We start from the raw sequence: 26,625 nt of genomic DNA on the forward strand, positions 1-26,625 counted from the left end.
TTGGATTCTCAGATTCATCTGTCTCTCTTACAGTTGTAGCGGAGTGGGTGATGGAAGTTAGGCTAGAACATTCTCACAGTATCTGGAAAATTGAAACAGCTCCAGAAATGTGCTCCGAGAGGCCCTTCTCACAGCCAACGAGCCCCCAGTAAAGGGCAGGGGTGAGGTTTTCTGCTGTTTTTTTTATTCTTTGGGTGAGAAGCACTACTTGATGAAGCTAACAAAGCAATGGCGGCAGGGGTGCCTACCTCCTGCTGTGATGTGTGCTCTTCCCTGCTCTGAGCACTAGAACTCAGTCTCAGTGGTTCCATGCATTAACCAAGCTGCACATGAGCAAATGAGGGGAAAGGGAATAACAAGCAAACAGCACAATCCCTTAACTTTGCTTTTAACAGGCTTAATTATTACACAAATTACCTTTGGATTAGACTGCCTGAGGTCAGCACCTTACATAGTAAAAACAGACATTGAGTTAGAACAACCTGAGGTCTGGCTGTGAATCACCTGGGCCAAGACACCAGCTGGGCTGAATCAGTGAGCAAAAAGTCACAGACTTCACTGAATACATTGCTGTTCATCCTTGCCTTTATTACCCACAGTACTGATTCCTCCCAGAGCCAACAGCGCAGCAGCATGACTTACCTAAGGTATCAGAGCCTTTGGGGGGGGGGTCAGGTCAGTGGTCATCTGCCCCAGTATGTGATTCTCATAGTTTGGCCTCTCTCAGACCAAGGATTTACTGCATGGAGAGCTCCTGCATTGATGCTGGAGCTCTTTGTGCCCTTTTATTTGACTGTGCAGACTATAGCCTTTAATTCTCAGCTGTCACAGCTTTCCCGTTTTATAACTCAGGAACTAAACAGTAACATATGAATGACAGTTTTGAAACTGCTTTTATTCTGTTAAAAGAAAGAAATAAAATTATAAGGACAACCACCACACAAGCGGTCAATACCATCGAATGTACTGCTGTTAGTGTACACAGCAGCAAGTCCCTACCTGTGGCCTACAAACACTGTGGCTTTACCAGCCTGAAACCTGTGGAGCTCTTCCCTTTGCTTCTTAACAGCAGCTGGAAGAAAGCTACTACAGTTGTGCAACCTGAAATGCTGTCAGCTAAAACCTGAGGGAAATTGAGTAAATCACTACATAAACACAATGAGCTGCTAAGATACCACAACCAAAGACAAAGAGAAACATTCTTGGCTCTTCCAGATTTCTGCTTGCTGCCAGGAGCCCTTCTTTCTCTGCTGCACTGAGAGACAAAGGCTGCCAGCTCCCATTCCCAAGGGTTCATTTTCCCGTGTCTCCCTCAACAACTGCAGCTGGTTTTTGCCACCAGCAAGAATAGGGTTTGTGGCACAGCCCAGCGCTGGGTCACAACTCTGAGGCTCTCCAGTCCCAGCATCAGCCTGGTGCTGGTTGCCTTCCTGCAGGCAGATGATAGGGTTCTCATTTGGCTCATTCCTATCTCAGGACAGGGAGTTCTCCATGAGGAGAACCAGCTCCATTCCTCCAGAACAATTTTCTGAAGCCCTTGCATTGTCCTCTACTCGCACCACCACTCCGACAGTTATAACAGCACGTTTTCTCTATTACAGTCTCAACATACTACTAAAAAAAAAAAAAATAGAAACCAGTCTGCCTTTTCTATATGCACAGCACATAAAGGCTGAGTCAAGCCTAATAACTCCTCCCGAAGGCAGCGTGCGATAAAGCCTTCATGGCCCCAGCCAAGGCTCCATGGTTGGTGAACAAAATGTCCTGGGATGGCTCCACGCCTTCTATAAACACTTTTTCTGGCAGATTGTGTGCAGTTGTTCCAAATCCTGGGTAGACTGAGTCAGATTGGCTGCCGCACAATACAAGGCGGTACAACGGGTGGAGGAGGAGAAGTGATGTTGGGCACGAAGCCCACTGAGGCTGAGCTCCACCCACAGCTTTTGGTGAGGGCCTGCAAACACCCTGCTGCCAGCACGAGGTTTACAGATTTACGGACACATTGCCCGCCTCCTTCAGCCCGTTTGTTGCACCAATGCAGCTCTCCAGCACCTCTCTGTGGGCGGGAAGCTGTCAGTGCTAGTGGTAAATGGCTTCAGCACGTTCCTGATCAACAGGCAATGTTTCTGCTCTTCCTTGACAATGCTATCCTGCAGGATTTGGTCCTCAGGCTTCCTGGCGTGCTAAACATGGCAAACAAGCCCTCGCAGTCCCATCCCACCAGCCAGCAGAACGTGTCTGGAGTCTCTCACAGCTCCAGCAGTGTCTGCCTACCAGCACAGCCTCCAGGCTGTCCCCAGTGCTCCTGTGGGGCCATCCTGCTCTGGCAGAGCTCAGCTGCAGCTTGGTGCACTTGTCAGAGCCCAGAGCCAGTCCACTCCAAAAAGCACAGCCTGCTACAAGATTGTTTTACTGTCATGATGCATTCCTCCACTCCCTTCTCCACACAAAAGCCTATAAGTTGACCAGGAAGACCCTGTTCAGCAGATGGACTTTGGTATGAGGATGTGTGAAGCCAAGTTAGTCCTTCAGCCTCCGATGTGCACGGGCCATGCCTCTGCAGAAGACTACAGATAATGAGTTTCAGCTGAGTTCCCCCAGCTGTCTCTATGTGATGCTTTCTGGCTCACACTCTGCACAGGTCATTTCCTCATGCAGATGACCTGAGGGAAGTCCCTTCCTCAGTGAAGATTCTGTGGTAACTAAGCCCATGAGGTGGGCTGAACAGAACTGCCAATGGATGCTGTGCCCAGCAGAGCCTGGCAGTGCTGGCAGGCAGCACTGCAGGGTGTGTTTCCCCTGCATCTCCCTGAGCAGGGACAAGCCCAGCAGGCCCCGCCGCTTTCACACCTACTGAGCTCACCTGCTTTCAGTGATCCCATCTCATTCTAGCCTGATCTTATCTTGCTCCCTCTCATTTCTAGGACTATTACAAAGAAGCCACTTCTATTGGCACTGGGTGTTACCTAGAGATGAATTAACCTATTTCTTTTAACCACTCAGACAGAATACTAAAAGACCTCTAAGATTATCCAGTCCAACCATCAGCCCATCCCCACCACGCCCACTAACCATGTCCCTCAGTGCTACATCTGCATGTTTCTTGAACACCTCCACCACCTCCCTGAGCAGCCTTTTCCAATTTCTGATCACTCTTTCTGAGAAGAAAGGAGCAGCTTGAGCTGCTGCCGCCACCTGCAGCTGGGTTACATCAGAGAGGCCTGGGCAGTCAGTGCACCACACCAGGCACAGCTAGAACTACAAACAAGATTCCTAGAGTTACAAAATCCACTTTCCATAACTGTTAAGGTTGGACTGCATGTTTCTGCTGCAGGAGGCATCAGCCTGATCAGAAATACATTGCAACCATCTCTTCACTGTCGCAGGATCTCACCAGCATTCCCAGAAAACAGACTCTACCCTGCTGAGCGCTGCTCTTCTTCCTCCTTCTCCCCATTCTCAGTGAATGATCCTTATCATTTTTTTTCTTTTTCTCTACATTCTTTCCTCTAATTGCTCAAAACTTCCCTTACTTCACTACATGAAATGAGCTTATAAACTAGAAGACCAAGATTTTACATGATCTGATAGTGATAGGACAAGGGGGAATGATCTTAAACTAAAAAAGGGGAGATGTAGTCTAGATGTGAGGAGGAAATTCTTTACTCAGAGGATGGTGAGGCAGTGGCACAGGCTGCCCAGAGAAGCTGTGGATGTCCCATCCCTGGAGGCATTCAAGGCAATGTTGGATGGGGCCCTGGGCAGCCTGATTGGAAGTTGACTGGAGGCTGCTCCTGCATCTCTAAGACCTCCTTCTTGAGAAGTGTCCAGCCTTCCTGGATCTAGTGGATGACAATCCTGCCTGTGGCAGAGGGGTGAAACTGTGTGAGCTTTAAGGTCTCTTCCAACCCATACCATTCTGCGATTCATCTCTACTGCCTACAGATGTCCTGGTGTTCCTGAAATCCCCAAGAGACACCCCATCTCAGGTTGGTCGCACTTGCGTCCCTCTCTCCAGAAAACAGACTGTGCCCTAAGTACTACATTTTTCTCCCACAGATCTTCACGTCTCCTTGTCTCACCTCCATTCCTTCGTGACTGTCCTATAGCAATCAGCAGGGGGTACACTGCTGAGTCTCCCGTTACCTCTGATTGTAACTCTCAATTTCTCCTCCTTTCTATATCAGGACTCTCCAGCAACCAACATTCCCTCCTTGCCAGCCTTTTCTCCTAATCTTCTAGCAGTTCTGCGGGTTTGTGTTCATTTTCACAGTTGCATCAAAAAATGCTGTCCTCCGATGGGAGGAAGAAGATAAAGGAACTCCATAGGAAAAGCTCTTGCTGCAAAAGAAAATGCCAAAATACTGAAGCATAAAGCTTCATGTCACTATAAAGACAAAAACGGTATATTGTGCTCTAGATTTCAAAGCATTTATCCCAAGTGTTAACACAAAAAAGCTGACCTGCTGAACAAAACAGAAATGGTCACAAGAAAAGGAGTTCTGCAGTTTTTGCATTGCTACCTGGGCTACTCCAAGCAAAACATTTATCATCATCTGTACCTGCATCCCAGCAACAGAGTGGGGAAGACAACTGGTACTTCTACAGCTGCTGAGGGCTATGAGGGCATGGGGAACGATGATGATACCTGGGGCTGGAGATACTCTCTGCAATGGAGACAGATGTTGCTGGTCCTCCGACACCCTAAGAGGGCTCACTGAGGAACAGACAGAGGCTGGGACACACCTCCTTGTCACACAATGCCCAGTAACCCAGCATGTATCAAATCTGGATCTCAAAAATCAACAAAAAAAGACTGTGTATTTCTTGACTGTTACCTGACTTTTCCTGCTGGCACCATCAACAGATGAACTGGTGAATCCTGCCTGTGATTCTGTTTGCCCCTTGTCCCTCATCTTTTAAGTAGAACACAATGAGCTTCTTAGGAATTTAAAAAATAAATTAGGGATGCATTACAAAAAAAAAAACCACCAAAACTTACCAGAAGCAGTCATTTTCCACAGATTTTTATTGGGTTTTACATGGCAATACACAGTAGTTACATTGCCCTCTTCAAAAACACAAAATACCACAATGGTATCACCTGTGTGCACATGCACGCATAAATCTCCCACTGTTACTTTCCTAACCTCCAGAAAACAACCATAGTTCAGCTGATAGGCAGCTCTGAATGACAACCTGTTCTCCACCCAGGAGACCCAGAAACAAGGTATCTGAAGCAGAACTTTACTTACACTGGACTTAAAAGAAATGATTGTCTGCTGCTGCTGCTAGGCTTGTTAACAGCACCAGTGAGAAAAAATTTCAGAGCGTTTGCTTGTACCTGTTTCAGCACATAGCACAGTGTAATTAGCCCCTTTTTTACTGTGAATATTCATTCATTGTGTCCACTAGCCAGCGTCTGCTCAGGAGAATCTGAAGGAATACTTCTGCTCAGAAGCCTGCACCATGTCTTCCAGTGCTTCTGCTGCATATGGCAGAGCAGGGTCTCGAGCCGAGCATTGCAAAGTATTCACAGAAAGCAAGCCCTGAACCAACACCATGAGGATCTGTACCTGACAATGGCAAGCAGGCATTACAGAATGGGGTGGTTCTGCCTATTTGGAATAGCTCAGCCACCCCCAGAACTGCAGAAGAAACAACAGGCAGCACTTGTGGGTGCTCCTCAGTCAAAAGTTCTGAATAAAGCACCAGGTGCGATCTCTTTGTAGACAAATGTAAAGTGGCATGAACTGTTTCATGATTACAATATGGCTCATTTGTCTGGCTCCAGCTACTGAAGAGAGAATGGCAGCACTTGATATTGTATATAACACAACTGGTCCACATCACAGTTTTCATCTTTGCATATGAAAATTAGCCCAAACTGCACATCTTTCAAAAAAATAAAAACAACAACAACAAAAACCCAACCTGACTGGTAACAGCTCGTAAGGCTACAACAGTAGAGTGCTAGAACACATCTCTGGTTTACCCCCAACACCTGGTGCAAGGTCCATGGAATCCCCTTCCTTCCTTTCCTACCCACAGGACCAGCACAAATCCATGATCCACGATACCACACATCAGTGTGTCAGCAATGGTCTCACTTCCAGCATGGGCAATGATGAAATGAGCAACAAACTCCTGTAAAAGCCAAATAGTATCCACAAGGAGCAGCTGGGCTTTTTTTCCCATTACAAGGCAAAGAAGCTTCATGCCATTGTGCTAAAATACATGCAATGTTCAACACTGTATAAAAGACTGTTGTAATAAACAGAGTTACTTTTTCATTGCTTTGGCTAGGACACCTTGCAATACAGAAAGCCTGACAACAAACTTCCAATGGCTAGTTAATGTTTTCAAAATCTGATGATCTTCAAGGAAAAATAGTTATGCTCTAAGAAGGCAAAATGATGAGCAACATGTTTGATATTTGGATTTTTTTAAGGAAAAGTTCTACCTTGGATTTAATATAATGAAATAATATATTTCCTATACATTTCTCTATATAACTTTGTTTGCAACTACACCATCCTCACGTTAGTCACAGCACAGAAACATCCCTTCCACGTGCAGGGAGTACTCTCAACTTGAAGAAAAACTCTCCAGAACATTTTTAAGTCACAGAAGTGTTACTAACTTCGAATGCTATAAAACTACTGCTGCTGGGAACAAGGAAGAAGACATTTTGAAATCTGCAGCTTCCCAAGGAGTCACTGCTAGAGGAAACATACTTCACAACAGTTCCATCCCAAATGGAAGATCATTAAACTGTGAACTCAGTAAAAAGCAACAAAAGCAAACAATTCCAAAGGTCAGCCTGCCTTTTCCAGTAACCAGCTGGTGTGCAAACTGGGATAATCTTTTACAATTCTCTCCTCCTTCCCCTTATCTTGAATTTTCCATTACTCTATGTCACAAAATTTAAATTTTTGCTTTTAGATGTACTTCATATACTTCTTTTTTTTAATATTTTTTTTTATATAAAACAGTATAAAAATAAAAGCAACAGTGAAGAGCTACTGGGGAGATTATGCAGGGCACAGAGGACTAAAATCCTATGTTGGATACCAAAGGAAGGGCAGAACTAGCGTTTGCATGGGGCAAAGGCCTTTGAAAAAGATAGCAATAACATCTTCAGTTCAGGGCCTAGAGAAAGCTGATTGACAACTACAGGTGCAATGCTTTTCTACCTAACACTTTACTTTGTAACAGTACAAAGGATTATCGCAGGACATGAAAAAGAAAAAGGAGCACTATGATACCATGTCAATTTAAATGCAACACTCTGAAGCGTATCACCAGTTTGTACATTAAATATAGTAAAAACAATTTCCATTCACCAGTGTCTGGGTGTTTCTTATGGCAACTTTAGAGTAGGCACCTTTTTTTATTTTTTTTTCAGTTCTTCTTTAAATTCTTCACCCCCCAGTATTACTTCTAACAAACAGAAGCAAGAGCAACATAGTGTATATGATCTGCTGCCCATCACATCTAGTGATGATGTTTCTTGCACACAGGAAGCGAGCCTTCATCAGTGCCTGTTGGTTGCTGTCACACATTGGAGTCTTCATCTGTTATACTGGTGCTAGGAGAGCGAGTTGCAAAGTCTTTAAACATTTCATCCTCTTTTAACATGTGCTAGAAAGGAAATGAGGGAAGAGTCAAATTCATTTGACAGAAAAAGACTTTTTATTCTACAGATCACAGTTTTAAGCCTTACTGTCAAGTTGTTGATGCCTTCAGAAAATGCTCCTATTTGTCTCACTGTCCCTTCTGAATCTTCCATCTGCAAAAAAATAGATAATGGATAATGAATGAAAAATGAATCCCTTGCATGCAGTGGCAATTAAGTTCAGCAAATAATCGAAGTGCTTTATTACAGCCCCACACGCTCAGGGTGAGGGATGAGTGTGCCCTGTTGGGACAGAAGATGAGTTATGTCAGAGATAGTCTTACAGGCGCTGCATTCATGGCTTGCAGTTCTTGGGCTGAGAGACATGTTTGTGTTTGTGAGTAGTGCTTTGTGACTGTCAAAACTGAGGATCTTCACAGGCTAAAGGAAAGGAAAGGTTTCACTGTGAAAGAGAAGTTCCCCACCAAATCTAACAGCACATATAAGTACTACAGTTCTACCTGCTCCAGCCTGTCCAAATCATCATCATCATATACTCGGATATCCAGGCCAGCCTTAAAACCTTTCTTCGATGCACTTCCAGAGGCCCTTCCCAACTCCATAGGACACACGTACTCTTCCACATCATCTTGCTTCTTCTTTCTCAGGCTCCCAAAATTGCTGAAGGCAAGTTTCTTTGGCTTGTGAAAAGAAAATTCACAAAAACTTAAGAGTCAGCAAAGAAGTAACAGATGTCTCTGCAACTGATGTTTCAACTGATGTAAGCAGATGCTGAAAGGTTAAGACTCCACTGCTTTGCTAACAGCTTTCTGAATAGCTGCATTTCTGGATAACTGCATCCATAAGAACAAGATGCATCCCTCATTCCACCATTACTACAAAAATAACATTTAAAGGATCCCAAATGTTATCAGAATCCCATTGCACAAAATCACGAGCATATAAACAGTAAGAGACCACCCCCGTCCCAAACATGTTATCATACAGTCAAATGGACAATCTACAAGAGTGCCATCTCTCTTAGGCACATATGAGGAGCTGAGATGCAGTGTGGTCACGGTAGACAAAAGAGTCAAACCCATATCTGCTGAGTCCTGCTCTAATGTTTTTTTGTTTGTTTTCACATTAGCAGCCAACCCTATTTCTCAAACCTTACTTAATAGCCCTCCAAGAATGGATAAAACTAGCACACTGGAGATCTAAATGTCAGCTGGAAGCTCACATTCGAACCCAGAACAAGTGGCCTACCTTGACTTTAGCAGTTGCTGTTAAGAGGACGTAGTCTGGGGACTCCATGGCTTCACGTTTCTGCTGCTGGGCCTCCTGCCCAATGAGGAGGTTGAAATGAGTGGCTAGGTGCCGTCGCAGCAGTGTCTTGTTTGGTGGGATGTTCAGCAACTGGGCCATGGTTTCTACATTGAAACGTGGCTCCAAAACCTATTAACAAAACCAAAGAGTCCAGCAGATGTCAACACTATCTGATGAGGTCTCAAGGACACAGATGGGGATATGTGTGGCTCAGTCACTTTTTAAAGTTGCTTCAGGTTTTTAATTTAGAGAAAATATACAATGAAGTCAGAGAAAAGAGAGTTAAAGGATTCATAAAATGCTTTCTCCAGCCTTTCTTTCTTGAGTTATAATCAGAAGGAAACTGGCAAATAAGAAATAAGAGTTAAATCCACCCTTAGATCACATGATATGGAAAGCTCTAACAAAATGTTTATCCAGCATCCTCTTTTAATTCTGGAACATGTAGTCAAAGGAATGATGGAAAATAAACATAAAATGTCTGGAAAAGGGATAGAAGTTTCAACCACTACAAAATTCTACAAGTGTAAATCTCTAGCCTGGAGCATATCATGCTAGAGAAATTAAAAACAATGCTGTTTTGACATTGAAATTGCAGATTCAAGCCTTCCACACAAAATATAAACATGTGCACGTGTAGGAAGGAAAATGGTGGTTGTGTAATAGCACGATAGTGTTGTAGGGTAGGAGGTAGAAAATGCCATTAAACTGTGAAGCGGATGCAGGCAAACAAATTCACTTTCCACACAAACTTTGTCCAAGCCATTTGTGCCTTTTAAACTATTGGGTAATAAATATCGACAGCAACTTATTATTAAGAAGAAAAAGAGGACAGAAGTGTGTGTGCAGCAAAGATGACAGAACTAGTAATTCTCAGTCACGATTTACTTTGAATCAAATAAAGTAAGTCTGTGAGTATCTTACCATCAGCCCCCCATGCACACCACTCCCCCTCAGATTAGGTGCATATTCTGCCAGATCAACAGAGCGTAACCACTCCATCACGCGGTGATTGGTCCACTGGGTGACCTCAGAAGGTGTGACATTATTCTGTGAACAGGAGAAACAGGCAGTTAAGGAGGCTTCCAAACACAGATGTCCCAGCCCCAATCTTTACTGAAACAAACCTCCCCTGTCCTTTATGCATACGACCCCACTTTGCTCTTGAGGAAGAAAAAAAAAAAACCAAAAAGATTTTTACTTTCTTTGGATTGCTATCTTGCAGCAATACTGAAGTGGAATTGGGTCTGGACCGAACTTCATACATTCCTCAAAGCACTGAAAGATTTCAGAGCAGATGTAAATCACAATTTCACAAGAAATCATCTCTCTCGGCACTGCATATGGCTTACAGTATGCTGAGCTCCCCTCTGAGTTTCTTAATTAATTCTTAATTAAGCTGATTCTTCACTTAAGAATTAAAATATTGAAGCTAGCTGATGGAGACACTGACATGAAGCTATCTTTCTGATACTATCCTGATCATTGCAGGAAAAGTCTAAAGCCTTCCATCAAGGCAGAAGAGTTTGAAATCAGTCAGATTCAAGCACTATTCACTCATAACACAGTATCTTTCTAATAATTTCAAGCCAAGAGTTTATCACAGCAGCTTAGCTTGTGTTTATCCTACTGGGAAGTGATCATCTTTCCTGCTCTGCTTGCAGGATGTTTGTGCCAAACAACATGAGCTGTACTCCTGAGAGCAGTGAACAGGTCTGTATCATTCTTCATGCAGCCTGAGGATCTTGCTGTGCACTAGGATTAGCTGCAATTTCTACGAGTAGAGCTGAAAACTACCTAGCTCCATGAGCTGGTGTGCTTCTCCTGCAGATGTGCATTAGAATCTAAATACAAGACTCTGGGCTGTTTCATCATCCACTGCCCTTCCAACACAAATCAGTTTCCTGCCTGATAAGACTAAACTTGTTTTACAGAGAAAATTCTGACCTGGCCACAGACTTCACAGTTACGCTAGCCTGACAGAAGCTGTGCACCAAGTTCAGGACTATTTATTTTGAACAAGCCACATCAAAGACTAAGGACAGTTGTTAGCAAGAAGGAATGTGAGATTTGGTAAGGAGACATGACTTTGGGGCCACAGCACGTAAAGGATAAAAAGTTGTGTTCAAGGTAGCCTCAGCAGGACATGAAACTTGGGAATAAAATGACAAAAAGGAAACCAAAACTGAAACAAAACAAAATAGGAAGCAGCCAATACAAAAGGAAAGGGTAGAGGAGAAATAGTCAGAAACACTGAGAAAAAACCCTACAGGATTCTTCTTCACAGTTCCATCTTAAAGCAGTACCTCATCTGATGGCCTCCTGCGCAGGCAGTTGGGCTCAAAGTTATTTATTCTCAGAACCTGGATGGCTCTTTTGATGCTGAGGTGGTGGAGGACGCTGACAACCTTCAAGGACAGCAAGTCATCCTGTGGAAGAAGAAGGAGGATTTAATACACAAAAAAGCACTTAGTAGTGGAACCAACACTCGATTTCCTCAACAGCTTTGGATTGTGGCTTAAAATGTCACATCTAGTATATCCTAGAATTTAAATACATGAGACAAGGGATTAATGTCAAGCCAGCCATCCCATAGGTGGCCTGGTGCCTGCCTCTGTGACAAGGTACTGTAAGGCATAACTGCATAGTCAGGTCTTTTTCAGTAAGGATGAATCCCACGATACAAGCCCACACTCCCTCCTGCAAAGCATCGGTGATACTAACAAACGCAGCTAGATCTTTCTCTAAAATCTTCATCCTCCCAATAACTTTTACTTAAACATTAATCTCACAGAAGAACTCCTTTTACAGCTCATACAGATCAGCTATTTAGGCTCCCACCAGCGTTCACAGAAAGAGTCAGACATCTCCTGAGGACAATTTCTGCCACATCAAGGAATGAGACGCTGCCTCACACAGCCTGCTCTCCCTGCACTGACACCAACATCACAGCCTTTGGCTGGACCAGGAACTTACAGATTTTGAAAGCTGGGAAAAGCAAGTTTTCCCCTTCATGATTACAGCAGCAAATAGCAGTTTTGCTCTGGCTCCATTACACCTCCTTGTACTCAGAGCTCCTTTAAATCTCTGATAAGTGGGAGGGAGAGACTTTTTGGCAACCAAACTTAACTCATGGAACACACGTGGTGAACAACAGTAAACAAGATACACAATTTAGATGAGGCTCACAGGTTACTGAAGACTGTTAGTACAACCCAACATCCTGACCTGCTGACAACTTTGCAATATGAGCAGGAAGGTGACACATTTTGCCTCTCTCTGGTTTTATTCCAATATCTAGCCCCAGAAATGTAGCATGTCAAAACCAAAACAGATCCTCTCTCATTCATGGAGCTCAAACACGGGAAATGTTTACACAGGATTGCGTGACCAGCCTGGCAAGACTTCCCAGATCATCCAGATCTGTAGCTCCAGGAAGGGTTGCAAACAAAGAACCTGTCCTAACCTGCAAAAGTGGTCACATGCTGTGAGATTTGCATTCCTGCTAAGTCAGGCTCCTCAGTTATAATTTAATCCTTATTATGTCACTAAGTGTCTCAAAGTCTGGTACTTTGTTGGTGTAAGCTGGCTGACAAGTGAATTTATGCATCTTTATGCTAGGGTTAAACTAGATTGCTATGTGTTAACATCACTTGTGTGTTACAAAAAGCAGAATGTTTTACGATTTTGCCAGTATAAGTGAAGGTTAAATTATTTGCTTCTCCAAACAGTTCATTGCTTTTTGGCTAACTTTATGATGAACTTAAGATTAGAGTTTCTATTTCATGTTATTTCATTATTTTAGTTTGAGTAAGGGTGAATTTCCATGTGGTTTTTAGAAGTTTTCTTTCACATTTTACATACAGTTGTATTTAGTTGATTATTTACACAGAATCTGCTGTTGTAACTTGATGATTAAACACTGTCTAAAAAAATTCCTAGGGATTTAATTTTAAAGGGAACTGACAGGGAGCGTTATCTAGTTCAAAGTCAAAGCTCCCACTGCCTATTCCTCCTCTGTCCACCTCTCAGTTTTCTTTCTCTTTTTGTAGAAAAAAAGACTAGTGTGTAGAGTAAAAAAGCATAACGTGAAGATCCTTCACATTGCTGCCTATGCTGCATTTTACCAACACTCAGTGCTCACCCACTCAATACAGCAACAAAGCTTCGCAACATGAGATTAAGCTCAGCAGAACCTACTGGCAACAGATCTCCAAGATTTAACAGAAGAAACAAGCTGCCTTCTACTCTTATATTAATGTGCAAATTCAATAAAGTAGAGCAACAAACATGAAAACACTATGTAAGCAGCAAGTACTAAGCAATTGTCTGAAATGCACTAAACAGCAAAATCAGGTAGTCAATCTAACGTAAAGAACATACAAAACATGTAAATATGGCATAAAATAGTAACTTTTACAGAGCCTGTGGTGTGACTGATTTCTTCTTTGTTACAAAGAAGGAAATAATATTGGCAATGTTCAGTTTTCATTTACATCTGCAGAGAAGAACCGGTTGGCTTCACCTGACAGGCAGTAAAGTGAGGAGCTGACACTGTGCTGTACATTTTTAAATACATAATGCAAATGTTAATAATGAATCCTGTTTTCAAACAAGCTGGCTCTTAAAACTGCAATTCTCTTCAAAGAAAACTGGTTTGGTTTTCTTACGTTAGGCATCCACATGAATAGATAACTAGACAACATTAGCTCATTGAGAAGAAAAACATTCCACCTACTTCTATTAATTGACAGCAATCTGAACAGTAAAAAGCTGCACGAAATGCAACTACAACATTTGTGTACTTTTGTATGCTTACGGATGCTGCCTGAGCACATCACACGTCATGCACAGCTCTTAAGCACAAGATTATCCACTTCTCACATATAGAATCACAGAAACACCAAGGTTGGAAAAGACCTACAAGATCATCCAGTCCAACCATCCACCTATCACCAATAGTACTCACTAAATCATATCCCTCAACACAAAATCCAAATGTTCCTTGAACACCTCCAGGTTCAGTGACTCCACCACCTCCCTGGGCAGCCCATTCTAGTGCTTGACCACTCTTTCAGAAAAGTAGTATTTCCTAACATCCAGCCTAAATCTCCCCTGGTGCAGCTCAAAGCCATTCCCTCTAGTTCTATCACCAGTTATGCAAGAGAAGAGGCCGACCCCTAGCTCACTACAACCTCCTTTCAGGTAGTTATAGAGAGCAATAAGGTCTCCCCTGAACCTCCTCTTCTCCAGACTGAACAATCCCAGCTCCTTCAGCAGCTCCTCATAAGGCCTGTACTCCAGATCCCTCACCACCTTTGTCGCCCTTCTTTGAACCCGCTCCAGGGCTTCAATGCCTTTCTTGCAGTGAGGGCCCCACGTCTGGGCTTTTGCTTACTATTTGCTCTCCCACATTAAGATAATGTCTTTAAAGATGGAAAGAATGCAGGAAATACATGCAGGTGAATTCTACTGTCAGGGCTTCTGTTTACTTTGGGTTATGGCTATTAGCATTAGTTTGGCACAGGACACTCACTACAGTTTCAAGCAGCCCTCTAAATACTCTTGAGGTAGTGTGTACAAATCAAGGATCCTGAAATATCTTTTCAACATATGACTCTCTCAACTCTCCTGATTTTCTCCCTACAATTATGCAGAGAATTTCCTTTCCCAGTTTATGAACTGTGCTCTGAAAACAGTAGCATCTCATGAGACATGTTCAGCTGTTGGAGTGAGCTCTGTGCTTCTGGTACATCATGTACATGTATGTGTAAGCTCTGCAGCGCTGCAAGAGTAACCTCCAGCTTTAGCTTCTTTTCAGATCTTGTCTATCTGGGGCAAAAGTCAAACCTGCATATGGTGACCACGTGGCTCATGTGCCAACTTTTTGCTCTAGGAAGCTACAAGCCAGATTGCCGTGACCTGGCTCCTCACAGACAACAGATCCTGTAAGATGTTTGTTTGGTTCTGCCAGCCCCACAGGGATGAGAGTGGCTGTCTGCAATGTCAGAGGTACCCTAGCAACCCCAAGTGCCCTCCAGTGCTCTATAAATGGGGTGCTTGTGAGGTCAGCCAGGATTTGGCTGATGGATGCTCCCGCAGAAGGGCTAAAGGAAGAGGTTTAAGTGTTAAGTGAATCAAACAACTATGCAGGAGATCTCTCCAGACTCATGATTTTCAGTGAGCTGTCTGGATGAATGTTAGCGTGCATTAAATGTCAGTAAAAACTAAGAACATGACAAAGATGTCAAGACAAGAAAAGCCATTTACTCACTACACTCATGTAATGGAGCATTCGGCCGTCCACTTTTCCTTCATCAAATTGGGTCTTATACTGGGGGAGGCCAATGTCATCCAGCCACCCTAAAAAAGAGACAGAACCAACATTAACATGGCAAAGCTCTTCCTGATGGCAACCTTGTCCACAACACCAGGCAGGTGTTATTCTCACTCTCTGAACACTAAACTTGACATGATTAGGAACCCCTACAAAAAGCTGTCAATTCAGCATGTAATACAGTCTTACTGGTAACCCAATGGTAATCCAGTTTTCCATGATTGTTCTCCTCTTCAGACCCAAGCGCCTGCAGAGCAAGCTGAAGCTTCTTCCGATGCAATGGGTGCTTTATCCCAAGCTCCTGTGAAAAAAAGGAAAGGAGCAAAGCTTGATACAATACTGTATTTTATTTATTAGTCTGTTACGTAAGAAATAAGAATGGTTTCACAGAGAGTCTCACTGAATACACCTGCCAAGTCACCAGCAAGTGCTGCATTTCTGTTTGTTGAGTACCAACACCACCTCAGCACATGCTCAGCTCACTGCAGCAGATTAAGGAATGCAGGTTCTTTAAAACTATATGAAAATATCAGACATAGTACTCTCATACCAGAGGTTGCATATAAAAAAAACGAAAACACACCACACAAATAATTTAAAATGTGTCAGTATTCCGAAAAATACTTGATCAGATTACTTTCCACTCCTACTTAGGCAGGCAAGGTTAAAAGAATTGTTCAGCTAAAAGCATTCTTTTAAGTTGAACGTAGTGTTTCTAGTACTTCTCACCTTTTCCAGATCCTGCTGAGAGGCCTGCAGAAGGGTTTGCCCAGACAGTATCCAATGTCTGCCATTACTTATGTAAGAGCCTAGCCCCTGGTCCTGGAGCCAGTTGCAAACTTGTTCCTTTGTCCACTTTGCAAATGGCATGTCCAGCTCACTACAGAAGATTTTTTTAAAAAGAGACAGATAAATCCCATGCCTCAAATTTCCTGCTTTCATACCCAATAAAACAACCAAAACCTGAGCCATTCATTCATAGGTATTTTGTGGGAGCTGGGATAATCTCCAGGAAAGAACATGCATCACAATCAGGTGAGCCTTATGAGGAAGAGAGTGTCTCTACCTTTGAACTGTCAGCACCATGATGCACTGTGCTGATCTCTTGTAACCACCACAATAAACACCGTCTACTAATACTGCTGATATAATCACTCTTACTGCCTAGAGTAGCTAAAACTCTAAAGAAAAACTGTAATGTTTCACTTTTGCCTGTAATCCCAGAAAAGCATCAGGAAACACACTGGACGATATCTGTCACTGCCACACGAGGGCTCAGGTTCCACTTTGCACAGCCTTGCAGATGCACTCCAGCTCCACTCAGCAACAGGACCCTGGACTCCCACCACCAACCAGCCTCAACCCTACCAAAATCATCTCTCAAGGGAGGAAACAGCCTGGATCCACCTGTTTCCATTCACCAGAAGAAGAGATGTTTTATTTTGGCACTGCACTCCTTCTTTTAACCCCGCACTTGACTGGAGCTGCCAGGAAGGCATGCACCAGCACACTTAGCCACTGATTGTCTTACTTGCGAGACTGCCCCAGGTCTCTAGACCAGCCCAGCCGTGGCCCTGCAGTTGCTCTTGTCCCTCCTCTTCTGAACTCTGTTTCTGACATGTCATCTGGGTTGAAGGTGGTAGACTGACTTCTTTTAAGTCTGGATTAAAGAAAGGAAGCATATTAACATGTGCCTAAAGAAAAGGTATGTTTTTACCACTGCGGCCAAGACAGGCAAGATTTCCTGTGGCATTTGTAGCCCTTCCTTCACCCAACACCGACCCATCACTGGGTCCCTCAAATGCTAGCTCCTGCTCTTGTGATGGTCACACCAGTTGTGTCCACAACCTGCCTTGGAACAGACTACAGAGCCACAAGTTGAAAGGGAAAAAAAGGAAAGATCATTTGAGAAAAACTGCATAAAGAAGACAGAAGGTGCAGCACTGCCCCAGCAAAGCCCACCACCTTCTTCCTCCCAGTCACCAGCTCGAGCAACTCCAGCGTCCAGCTGGATTCCCTGAAAGCCTGAGTTCTGCAGAATGGTCATTTCACATGTTTTACTTACCTTCCAAATAACTTCTTGATTCCTTTGGCCTTTTTTCTGGAATCTGGAGAAGGTGGAGTCATCTGCAAGCTATCTGTTTCTTTTGGTCGAGGTGGCAAACCAGCTAGATCCAGGTGATCTGCAGATCCTTTTTCTGTTTCAGCTATTAGAAAACAAAGCTTTGTCAAGACTTACTTCTGCAGGACTGTATAGGCACACTCCTGAACTCCGGAATGACTCTTGCTAAAATTACTGATAGCCTCCATGTTAAGAAAATGGGGCAAAGAGGGACGTGAAAAAAACAAGAGAAACAAAATGTGCTTCTTGTTCATGGGCCTGACTGTAAACACTCCAAGGCAAAGCCCTGCAGTAGCTGAGTGCCTTGCATCCAAACAAGGCAACAAATACTTGGTGAACTGAGCAGTGAATCAAATCCCAGGTTCACTCTTTTTCAGGGACGATCTCCCAGGAATAAATCAGTCCACGGCAGGAGTTCAACCAGGAGTCCACAGAGCACAGAAAAATACATTGTTTCCCAGTGGGCAACCTTCCTAATTACCCCCATCATCTCTGTGCTCCCCAATGAGGAAATTCCTGCAACAAACAATTCCTCCCACATTAGGAGCAGGAGGGCTCTTTCACCTTGCTGGTGGAAACAAGCAATGCTCCTTCAAGCTGTGGAGCATTTTGTTTCTCTGCAGAGAAATACCATGAAGTCTACACTATCTCAACTGCATTTTTCCTTTGAAGGGATGCAGAGAGCCTACACACTACCTCCCACATGAAAAGTTTGATCTGTAGCCCTTGTTTTCTGTTCACAACAAATCTAAAGGTTCCTGTCTACAAAAGTGAAATTGTGACAAGACTGTTTAGTAAAAGCTGAAATAACAAAGCATAAGACTACATAAGACCACTTAAAAAGAAAAGTAAACAAATTGCAATATCTATAAGACTACATAAGCAGAGATGTGCCAGCAAAGTGCCAGGTAGCTGAAGAAAGTCACCACGTGGGGCTGATGATGCTTGCTGAGGAACAATGTCAACACAAGCCTGTTGAGATGAAGCAGCAGTGGCAAGGCAGCCTGCAGCAGGCTGGCAGTCAGGCCTGCAGCCACTTCTAGCACCTTTTCACATAGCCATGTAATAAGATGACCATTGTGTTTTTTCAAGTGGACCCTCAAACTTGCAGGAGAAAACCAAACAAATCATATGAATCAATCTAGAGCATATATTGCTGGGACACATGATCTTAAGATTATTTTCCTGTAGGGCAAAGCTGTAGGTGTTTCAGATGGACTATGCATGAAGTTGTCCCATTTTCTTCCAATGAAAGTGAAAACCTTGTAGTGAGGGAACAAGGTCATATGCATGATGATTTTGGGCACTCTGGTTTGACTGCTATAGAATAATAAGGCAGTCTTGCTGGTGAGAGAGAGCAGCATATCAAACAAAGCTTTTGCACTTGTGGATTCTGCTTTACTTGTGTAAGAAAAAGTTCTAGCTTAGAATAAACAACAACCAAAAATACACATTTAAACAGCACTCTAAAGAGAGAATACTAGGACAAGGTGGATTAATTAGCAGCAGAGATTCACGGGTATTGCAATGTTCACTCCACACACCTTGCTCCCTGATGCATAACCCCTAAGAGAAGCCAACCAAGGTAAACCAAGGAAGAGCCAAGAGGACTTGGGTCTCTTTGTCAGCAAGGGCCACATGCGACTGCTGTGCCACCACACCTGCTAAACACAGCTGATACAGCTCCCCTTGCTATTATCTGGCCCTGCTGCTTCGCTCTGCCCTTGCCAGAACCACCCAGGGAACACTCACATCACACAACCAGTTTTTACCATATGAATGGCTCCATCTAAATCTGTCCCAGTTATTTCTCATTCATTTTTTACACAATAAACGTAGCTATTTCTTAGAAGAGGACTTACCCTTTCACTCAGAGTACCCCTAAATTAATTCGTGAGATATAAGTACACCCAATCCCCTGTTTCACAACCCTTCAAGCTTTCCCAGGGGGCTCTGTGACATGTTATCCATATGTTACCTATGGATAACAGCACAGATGCACTCCTGGTGTTCACACACTGTTGTTTTCCCTGTTGCTGTCTTGGTCCGTAAGTAATTTTGTGCTCAAAGTTAAGTAAAGGTCTCTGCAAATTAACCCGCAATCTCTCATTAGTAGCAGTTATCAAGAAAAGGCACAGCTGACTTTTAGCAGAGGACAGATGTTACATGAAAACTCCTTTTAGTGATGCACAAGAGTTTGATGCAGAGCTCCGGTGTCTAGCTTTTGTTTGAAAAGTGCGTGGCTATAACCAGCCATTAGCAACAGCCACAGTACAGCTGCTGGCACAGGCAGACATGCAGGATTACTGTACCTAAAGTAGGGGCGCTTGCACTTCGACTGCGATCTTCAGATATCCAAACAACGCACATAACCACACGCAGCACAAAGGGAGAGAACACGCAGAAGGACAAGGTAAAACATAATTCAAAACTTACATCAACAAAATGCAAGACAAAAGGAGGGAGGTAAATGAGACGCATGCGTCACACACAACTATGAATCACACAGAGATTAGGATAAACAATTCACTGCTCATCTCTCTCTTAGAAAATAAATGCAGTAGAGCTCCTGGTTGGGGAGGGTAAAGCAGCACCTCGGTCCTTGCAGTGCAGGGAGGCCACCCACTCTGCGACTCACATGGGCTCCTGTGAGGCGGCAAGAATCTGGGCACCAACTTTATAGGTGGATGCTCTGAAATCTGGATAACAATCATTCCAATTCACAGGAGCCTGCTCTAGACGGCTCATCTTCCAATCCTTTAAGACAGCCACAAGACTTCCATCTTGTTAGACAAATTAATCACAGGATGAAACAGGTGATTACACACAAACACAGACAAAATAAACCAAAGCAAAGAGTCTAACCCTCAGAATAGATTGCACATCTATTCCAAGTACGCTAGCAAGTTCCCATACCATATGACAAGGGAAAATAGGGGCAATGCATAATAAATGTGTGGGTATGTTGCTTCTTTTGAAAAAAGATCTGAAATTGTCATTGATAAGTAAAAGCAATAAACTTTTTCCTCAACGTAGAAGACATTATCTGCCTTTATGCTTCTGAAGCTGAAATCCAAACAAACTGTTGTGCAACAGAGCCAAAAATTGTAGATAAATGCCAATAGTTCTGATTCACAGACTCACTCGATGCTTGAACAGGAACAGTGGAAAGAATACTGCAGCAAATCAGTTAATGCAAGTTAGGTTTCAACTGCTGGTAAAAGCAAATACTGCATTAAGCAGAAAATTTTGTTCATTTCTTCACTGTGCAAATGACAAGACCAAAACAGAAAACCCTCCTACATGAGTCCAGAACTCAAAATGAGGTTAAATAACCTTACCAATATTGTTCTTGTTGTCACAGTCTCTTTTGCAAGGCTACATAAACAAATAAAATAAAAAGGAGGACTGCGTGCAGCTGCCTTATTTCTGTACATCAGAAAATCTTATGAAAGATAAACTGGAGACAGAGCCAAGGGAAAAAATATCCACAAATCCCACATTTGAGTTGCTGGCCAGACAGCCAGCAATTCAAAACTGCAGTAATGCATTACATGGTCTCAGGGGAGATAACACAGCAGAGGTGGAAACAGACCAACTACTTTGTTACATCAATGAGGTTTTCTCTGTTTTTCTGTTGCTGTTTCTTGACTTCTTCCAACCATTCTACTGAGAAAAACACCACCATGTCATAAACAAGATGAAGGCTGGCTTTTCAGCTTTTTAGGACGGTTACATCACTCAGAAAAATAAACTTTAATTTCCCTTTTATTAGAAACATTGTTCAACACATACATGATCTGCATTTAGGTATACAATACCTACCCAGATTGGGGGCACTTGCAGTCCTCTTATTATTTTTTATCTTGAAAAAGCCTCGTCCAAAGGAAGATCTGGCTTTACGGTTGCCAAAACTATCCTCATCTCCCGTGATGCCATGAGAAGGAGATTTTGGAGGGAGAGTGGCAAAATTATTACCTTCCGTGCGAGGCTTAACCTGCTTAAGTTAGGAAAACAAACAGTCAATACCAGGGAACTGCAAAAGACCTTTGAGGAAGATGCAAAGTGACCACTGACAGATAATCTGGAGAGTCACTTGATCTCACTTGTTACTGTGAGAAAGCATTGCAAAAACCATGAAGAACAGACAAGATCTTCAGTTGAAGAAGTTCAGGACTTGGGATTACTATCACTAAATTCTAAAAATAACATGTCATCTCAAAGATGTTGCTCATTTTCTGCAAGTGCAGCTTACATGTATTAAAAGGTAAAAATACAGCCCCGTAAGGCTTTGACAGCTGTGGCAACAGTGGAATCAAAGGAGGAGACAAGACCCTCATGCTGAATTGGTTCTCTGGCAAGTGCTGGACAGCCCCTTTCATCTGTCATCGCTTTGCAATTTCAGAATGATTTAATTAATTGACTTTGCCAACTGCCGAAGCTGAGAGGGAAGTAGGCATCAAGTGAAGAGTAAAAATGACAGGAACTGAGATCTGAAACATCACATATGTGATGTTTAAAGTAATAGTTTCAACCTTTTTGGTTGTTTCACCGTCTCTTTAAAAAGACAAAAATCCATTCATAATCCAAACAAGATCCTTTGGCTTTTGCTGAATGGATAGAGCTTTCACCCTAACAGTGGTGTCTCATGTAGGTGTTCTCTGCTCAGGACTTCATGCAATGACTGCTGTATGCAAACTATGCCATACAGCACCATGGGGTAACTGTTCTGTAACGACAGTCTCTTTAAGAACACAGTTGTTACAGAAAGCAATTTGGAAACCCAAGGGTTTTCAGAGATACTAATCAAAGGTAATTACAGAGTCAGTACAATAGTTAATGGCTAGCTTTGCTAATTATCAAGTGGTAGAACGTGTGAGGGAAACATTAGATGAGATGGCAACCTTATGCTCAACAAGACTGAAAGATAATCCTTGTGGGAAAAGAAAAGAACGTGTGAGACACCCTAAGCCTAATGCAGAAGTGATTGCAGCAATCATCGTATACTCCTAACCATCTTGCCTGCATGTCTGCTATTCCCCCTTTGGAACCAAATACAGCAATTTCAGATGACAGCCTTCCAACATCCATGCTGCCCATGCTTCTCCATGTATACCCACAAGTGCGCGCACACACACACACACACACACACATAAACATTACCTCTGTTGGCTTTTGTGAAGCAGAATCTCTGTCCTGTTTGGGAAAGATTAAGAAACACATTAAGAATTCACAGTTTATAGTAAGTATTCAGTTCATCATCATTACCATACGTTGAATTCTTACTGAAATACCCTTCTCTGCATCCTTTTTTCCCAAATGAAATCTCTTCAAAGCTGTATTAATTCAGATTAATTCTTACTTTTTTGAGGTCAGTGAGCTGACATGAAAATCAGTTGCTTTAGTTTACTTTGGAAAGGATTAGCTGTGTGTATAATTAACCACCTGCAGCTCAGTCAGCTGAGGAGACCCAAACCAGGAATCAGACAGGATAGTGGCCAAATATCCACAGACTCCATTCCTTGGCTGTTCCAACAAACCGACTTCCCTACGCAACAACTCAAGAATTCTAGCTTTTATCATCAAGTTTTGCTCACACTTTTAATCCTGTCAATATCTTTTCTAAGTTGTAAAGCACAGCTGCTTGAATATCAGAGAATTCAGGAGTTTTAACAGTTCAGGTTGTAAAAAAAAAAAAACAAACAGCCATGAGAATCTCAGGTAAACACCTCCTGCCAAAAAAAAAAAAGCCTATGTTTTTTTCATTAAATCTGCAAGATGTGATATGTCTATGATCACTGGTAACATGTGTGAGGAGCCCTGCTGTATGGGAACTGCTGAGTCATGGCCTGAACCACTGATTGAGTATCTGGGGAAAGGACTGGGTCAGCCCTGGGAGCATAGGTGAAGGTGTGACCGGAAGGGGTGGAGCCTGGCTGCACCTCTCTTAGACCTCATTTAAGGGCTGACTGCCACTGGGGAAGGATCTCTCATTGGAGATCCCTCCTTAGTGGAGCTTTCCCCTCTGAACCTGGAATCTTTTGATACAGGTGAGCAATCTTCTTCCCTTTCTTTATAGCACCCTTCTGTTGTGCTGGTCCTTCTGTCATTGTACCTCTGCTGTAATGCCTTTCCCATCATATTTGTCTGTCCAATTGCTACACCTGCTCTGGCCCTGAGGAAGAGCCCCATTGGAGATGTCATCCCCATTTCAAAGGGAAAGGGAGAAGTGAGAGCCCATACCAACCGTTTCAGATGTCTCTTTCTTCAAACTGCTCAGACTGCTGGACTTTTGCAGTGAGGAAGTTCTGAAACAACACAAAGAATGAGCTGAAAAACTCCATTAAATTTTTAAAGATAGATACACTCTCAGGAGACAGCTTTAAAAATAACAGTATGTGATGAAATATATTCAAAAGCATAGACATTTTGAATGAATGCAATCAAAGCACTAATCAGAGCCCACACAGTTTTAGGACACATTCTACAAATCTCCGCTTCATAATTACTGATATTAATGCTGCACCAACTTAATGCCTACCTGGGATATTTTTGGCTTTTTATTTAAAGTAGTATATTCAGAAGTACAAGCAGAAGTTTACACAGGCAAAAGGAAGTGCTATAAACAGAAGCTATGAAAAACAGTATTATTAGCAGCAGGCTTCTGACTAATTTAATCCTTAAAGAAGCCAAGCATGCTAAGTCAATCATGGTTTAGTATTTTATCTACAGTTCTATTTTTCATTTCAGACCAGATATCTGTCTGTTCTGATGGGACTCAGTCTAGAGTGCTTAAGTTTGAAAAGAGAGTTATCATTAAAGACTCCCCAAAGCCAGGTCTAAGTCAAGAGTAACTTCATTGAATCTCACAAAGTTATCTATCTTTATATCAGCATATAGAGAATAGAATTTGACTTTGGGCATATTCTCACAGCACTAAGTCACTCAAAATAAAATCAGCCACTGAATCCTATGCTGTGTTCCAGATAAGCCCTGTTGTCTCGTGCTCCTTGCTAATAAATTGCTTTGACACATATGCATCTTCAGAAATAGTCCCACTGATTTCATTGGGGAATAAGGTTATGTGGCAGAATTTAAAATTACGTTTTTATTGTAGTCATCTGATCATCCTTTCCACATTACCAGAAGAACAAAAACCAAACTAGGGTGCAGGTACAACAACAGTTTATGATTCAATTAGAGATGCTTAATAACATAAAATAAACTGCTAGTACTTCTGCACGAATAAAGCACTGGAAAATAACAGTCATGAGCGAAAAAACACCATCATTGTATATCATCTTGGCTAGAATTAGTTAACGTATTTATATGTGTCGGTAAAACATGGATCAGGAGGTTTGAGTCAAAACTTACATATAAATGTTTTCCAAATATTTTTAGTTGTGATACTTACACTGGACTATCACACGGCTGAGTTTCTGGAGAGGAATGTGTTGATCTTACTTCACTGTAAAAATGAAATACATGAAAAAAATAAAATATTTGGATGGAATCTCCAAATGTCTTGCTAGTACAGAAACCCATCATGTTTTAAACCTGTTTTTGTTTCAGCTGTTATTGCACTAAAACATACCAAATTTTCTCCTTTGCAGTCATAAGTCTTCCAAAAGACAAAAGTGAGCTAAAGTGGATCGGAAAGAAAACAAACACTCTTGGCATGACAATGCTGCACATTGAGATTAAATAAATGCAGAGGATACAGTATGCAGAGAGTCTGAAGCACCAAGAGGCAAAGATGACCCGCTCCCTAATAGTTTAGGCACAGTGCGAGGACATTTGCAGTTGGTGCTTTGCTTGTTTTCTTTTTAAGAGTCAGGATATAAACCCCTGCCAGCAATGGCTAGAGCTGCATGAGGTTCTCATCCAGCAGGCTGTGGTATGGGGCACAGGAGCTATAGCTCAGCTACAGCCCCAGCTTCCTTGGGATTCTGCACTGACACATGTAGCCTGGCATTGGAATACCTCATGCAGGGCTCCTATAAGAACAATAAAAGAAATATCTTTGCAGTTCATTGTTTCAGACTCAATGTGGTTCTTTATCTCCTTCTCTAATCTTTTCAAGTGCCTCTTAATTTCTTTCTGCACCTCTGGTAACAGCCGAAGATTAGTGCTGGACAGTCTTTTTGCTGCACTTTGGGCAGTGCCCTATGCCAATCCTTAGCAACTGTGGAAAATATCTGGATACAAGTTATCAGGAACACATTTGGTAGCACAGACAACACTATCTCTGCCAGACCTACATGATGTAAAACCAGATAAAAATAGAAATTCTGTGTTCTTCATTACATTAGATCAGTTTTTCTCTCCTTCTGTTCATTACTTGTGAAGCAGCTGGCATAGAGTGAGTGCTGCTACAAGCAACAACCAACACACTAATGTCTACTTACTGAAAAAGATTTAACCAATGTACATTATGAACATAAGCTGAGCTCACTATTGCTAGTCAAGTGAATGCTACCCTGGTTTAATGGACTTAATAACTTTACAGTATGATAAACGGCAGATTACTTTCATTAAATGCCAAATATTGAATTTACAATTGAAGAATATGTGGGGAAACAGTAATACCTCAAATCACTTGTAGGATCTGGTCTAGGCTGTGTTTTCACTTTCTCTGCAGCAGTTTCTGAGCTCTTGGACGTTGATGAAAAAGATGGGATTGAAATCTGCAGAATACTTTTGTGAATCTGTAAGGAATTCTAAAAAAAAATGAAAATTATCCATTACATTGAAATGAGCTCAAAAGCAGCAGTCAAAAATGAAAACCGTAATAGATAACTATGGCAAGAAGGCTCCAAAATAAAAAGAATATATATTTGCTTTCTGTCCTTTATAATAGAGTGGAGGTTTACTACTCCAAAGATGGCACTGGAAGATAAAGCATGAATTGCTGCAGTGATAAGCTACAGCACAGGCAAAAATCTTCAAAGCCTCTAGAGCCTGCCTGCTAAACTTCTCTTTACCACAGTCTCCAAGAAGAGCAGTTCACTTTTTAGGTTCGCTCCTGTCTTTGTGCTACTCAGAGGATACCAAGCAGCAGCTGAATATTTAATTTATTTAATATTTCGTCATGGTGTGTTCAAAGTCCCTACCTTGACTCAGAGCTTTAAGAGATCTATTGTTTTACTGCTGGAAAATGTGACTGTAAAAATCAGAGATTGGACAACATTCTAATCATTTCACTGAATGTAAACATGA

The 26,625-nt window shown here is 42.4% G+C and overlaps 1 protein-coding gene across 15 annotated transcripts in view; it reads right to left on the reverse strand.

The window, feature by feature from the left end:
- Window positions 1-5,011: 5,011 nt before the first annotated feature.
- PPFIBP1 (PPFIA binding protein 1) overlaps window positions 5,012-26,625 on the reverse strand; it is a 103,262-nt gene continuing 81,648 nt past the window's right edge. For 7 of the 15 annotated variants that reach the window (XM_031555213.1, XM_031555208.1, XM_031555207.1 and 4 more), the window contains 17 exons: window positions 25,996-26,126; window positions 24,821-24,874; window positions 23,654-23,714; window positions 22,570-22,602; window positions 21,232-21,406; window positions 19,719-19,751; window positions 17,350-17,491; window positions 16,816-16,944; window positions 16,014-16,164; window positions 15,474-15,585; window positions 15,222-15,310; window positions 11,254-11,376; window positions 9,872-9,997; window positions 8,888-9,076; window positions 8,140-8,319; window positions 7,727-7,792; window positions 5,012-7,644 (listed from right to left, as the gene is read on the reverse strand). In XM_031555213.1, the coding sequence (XP_031411073.1) occupies window positions 7,558-7,644; window positions 7,727-7,792; window positions 8,140-8,319; window positions 8,888-9,076; window positions 9,872-9,997; window positions 11,254-11,376; window positions 15,222-15,310; window positions 15,474-15,585; window positions 16,014-16,164; window positions 16,816-16,944; window positions 17,350-17,491; window positions 19,719-19,751; window positions 21,232-21,406; window positions 22,570-22,602; window positions 23,654-23,714; window positions 24,821-24,874; window positions 25,996-26,126 (1,881 nt within the window). In that variant the 3' untranslated portion in view covers window positions 5,012-7,557. The remainder of the gene's footprint in view (window positions 7,645-7,726; window positions 7,793-8,139; window positions 8,320-8,887; window positions 9,077-9,871; window positions 9,998-11,253; window positions 11,377-15,221; window positions 15,311-15,473; window positions 15,586-16,013; window positions 16,165-16,815; window positions 16,945-17,349; window positions 17,492-19,718; window positions 19,752-21,231; window positions 21,407-22,569; window positions 22,603-23,653; window positions 23,715-24,820; window positions 24,875-25,995; window positions 26,127-26,625) is intronic. The other 8 variants (XM_010715525.2, XM_010715497.2, XM_031555195.1 and 5 more) reach the window with 5 other exon arrangements.

The sequence above is a fragment of the Meleagris gallopavo genome, chromosome 1, assembly GCF_000146605.3.
Source record: "Meleagris gallopavo isolate NT-WF06-2002-E0010 breed Aviagen turkey brand Nicholas breeding stock chromosome 1, Turkey_5.1, whole genome shotgun sequence".
Taxonomy (NCBI): Eukaryota; Metazoa; Chordata; class Aves; order Galliformes; family Phasianidae; genus Meleagris; species Meleagris gallopavo.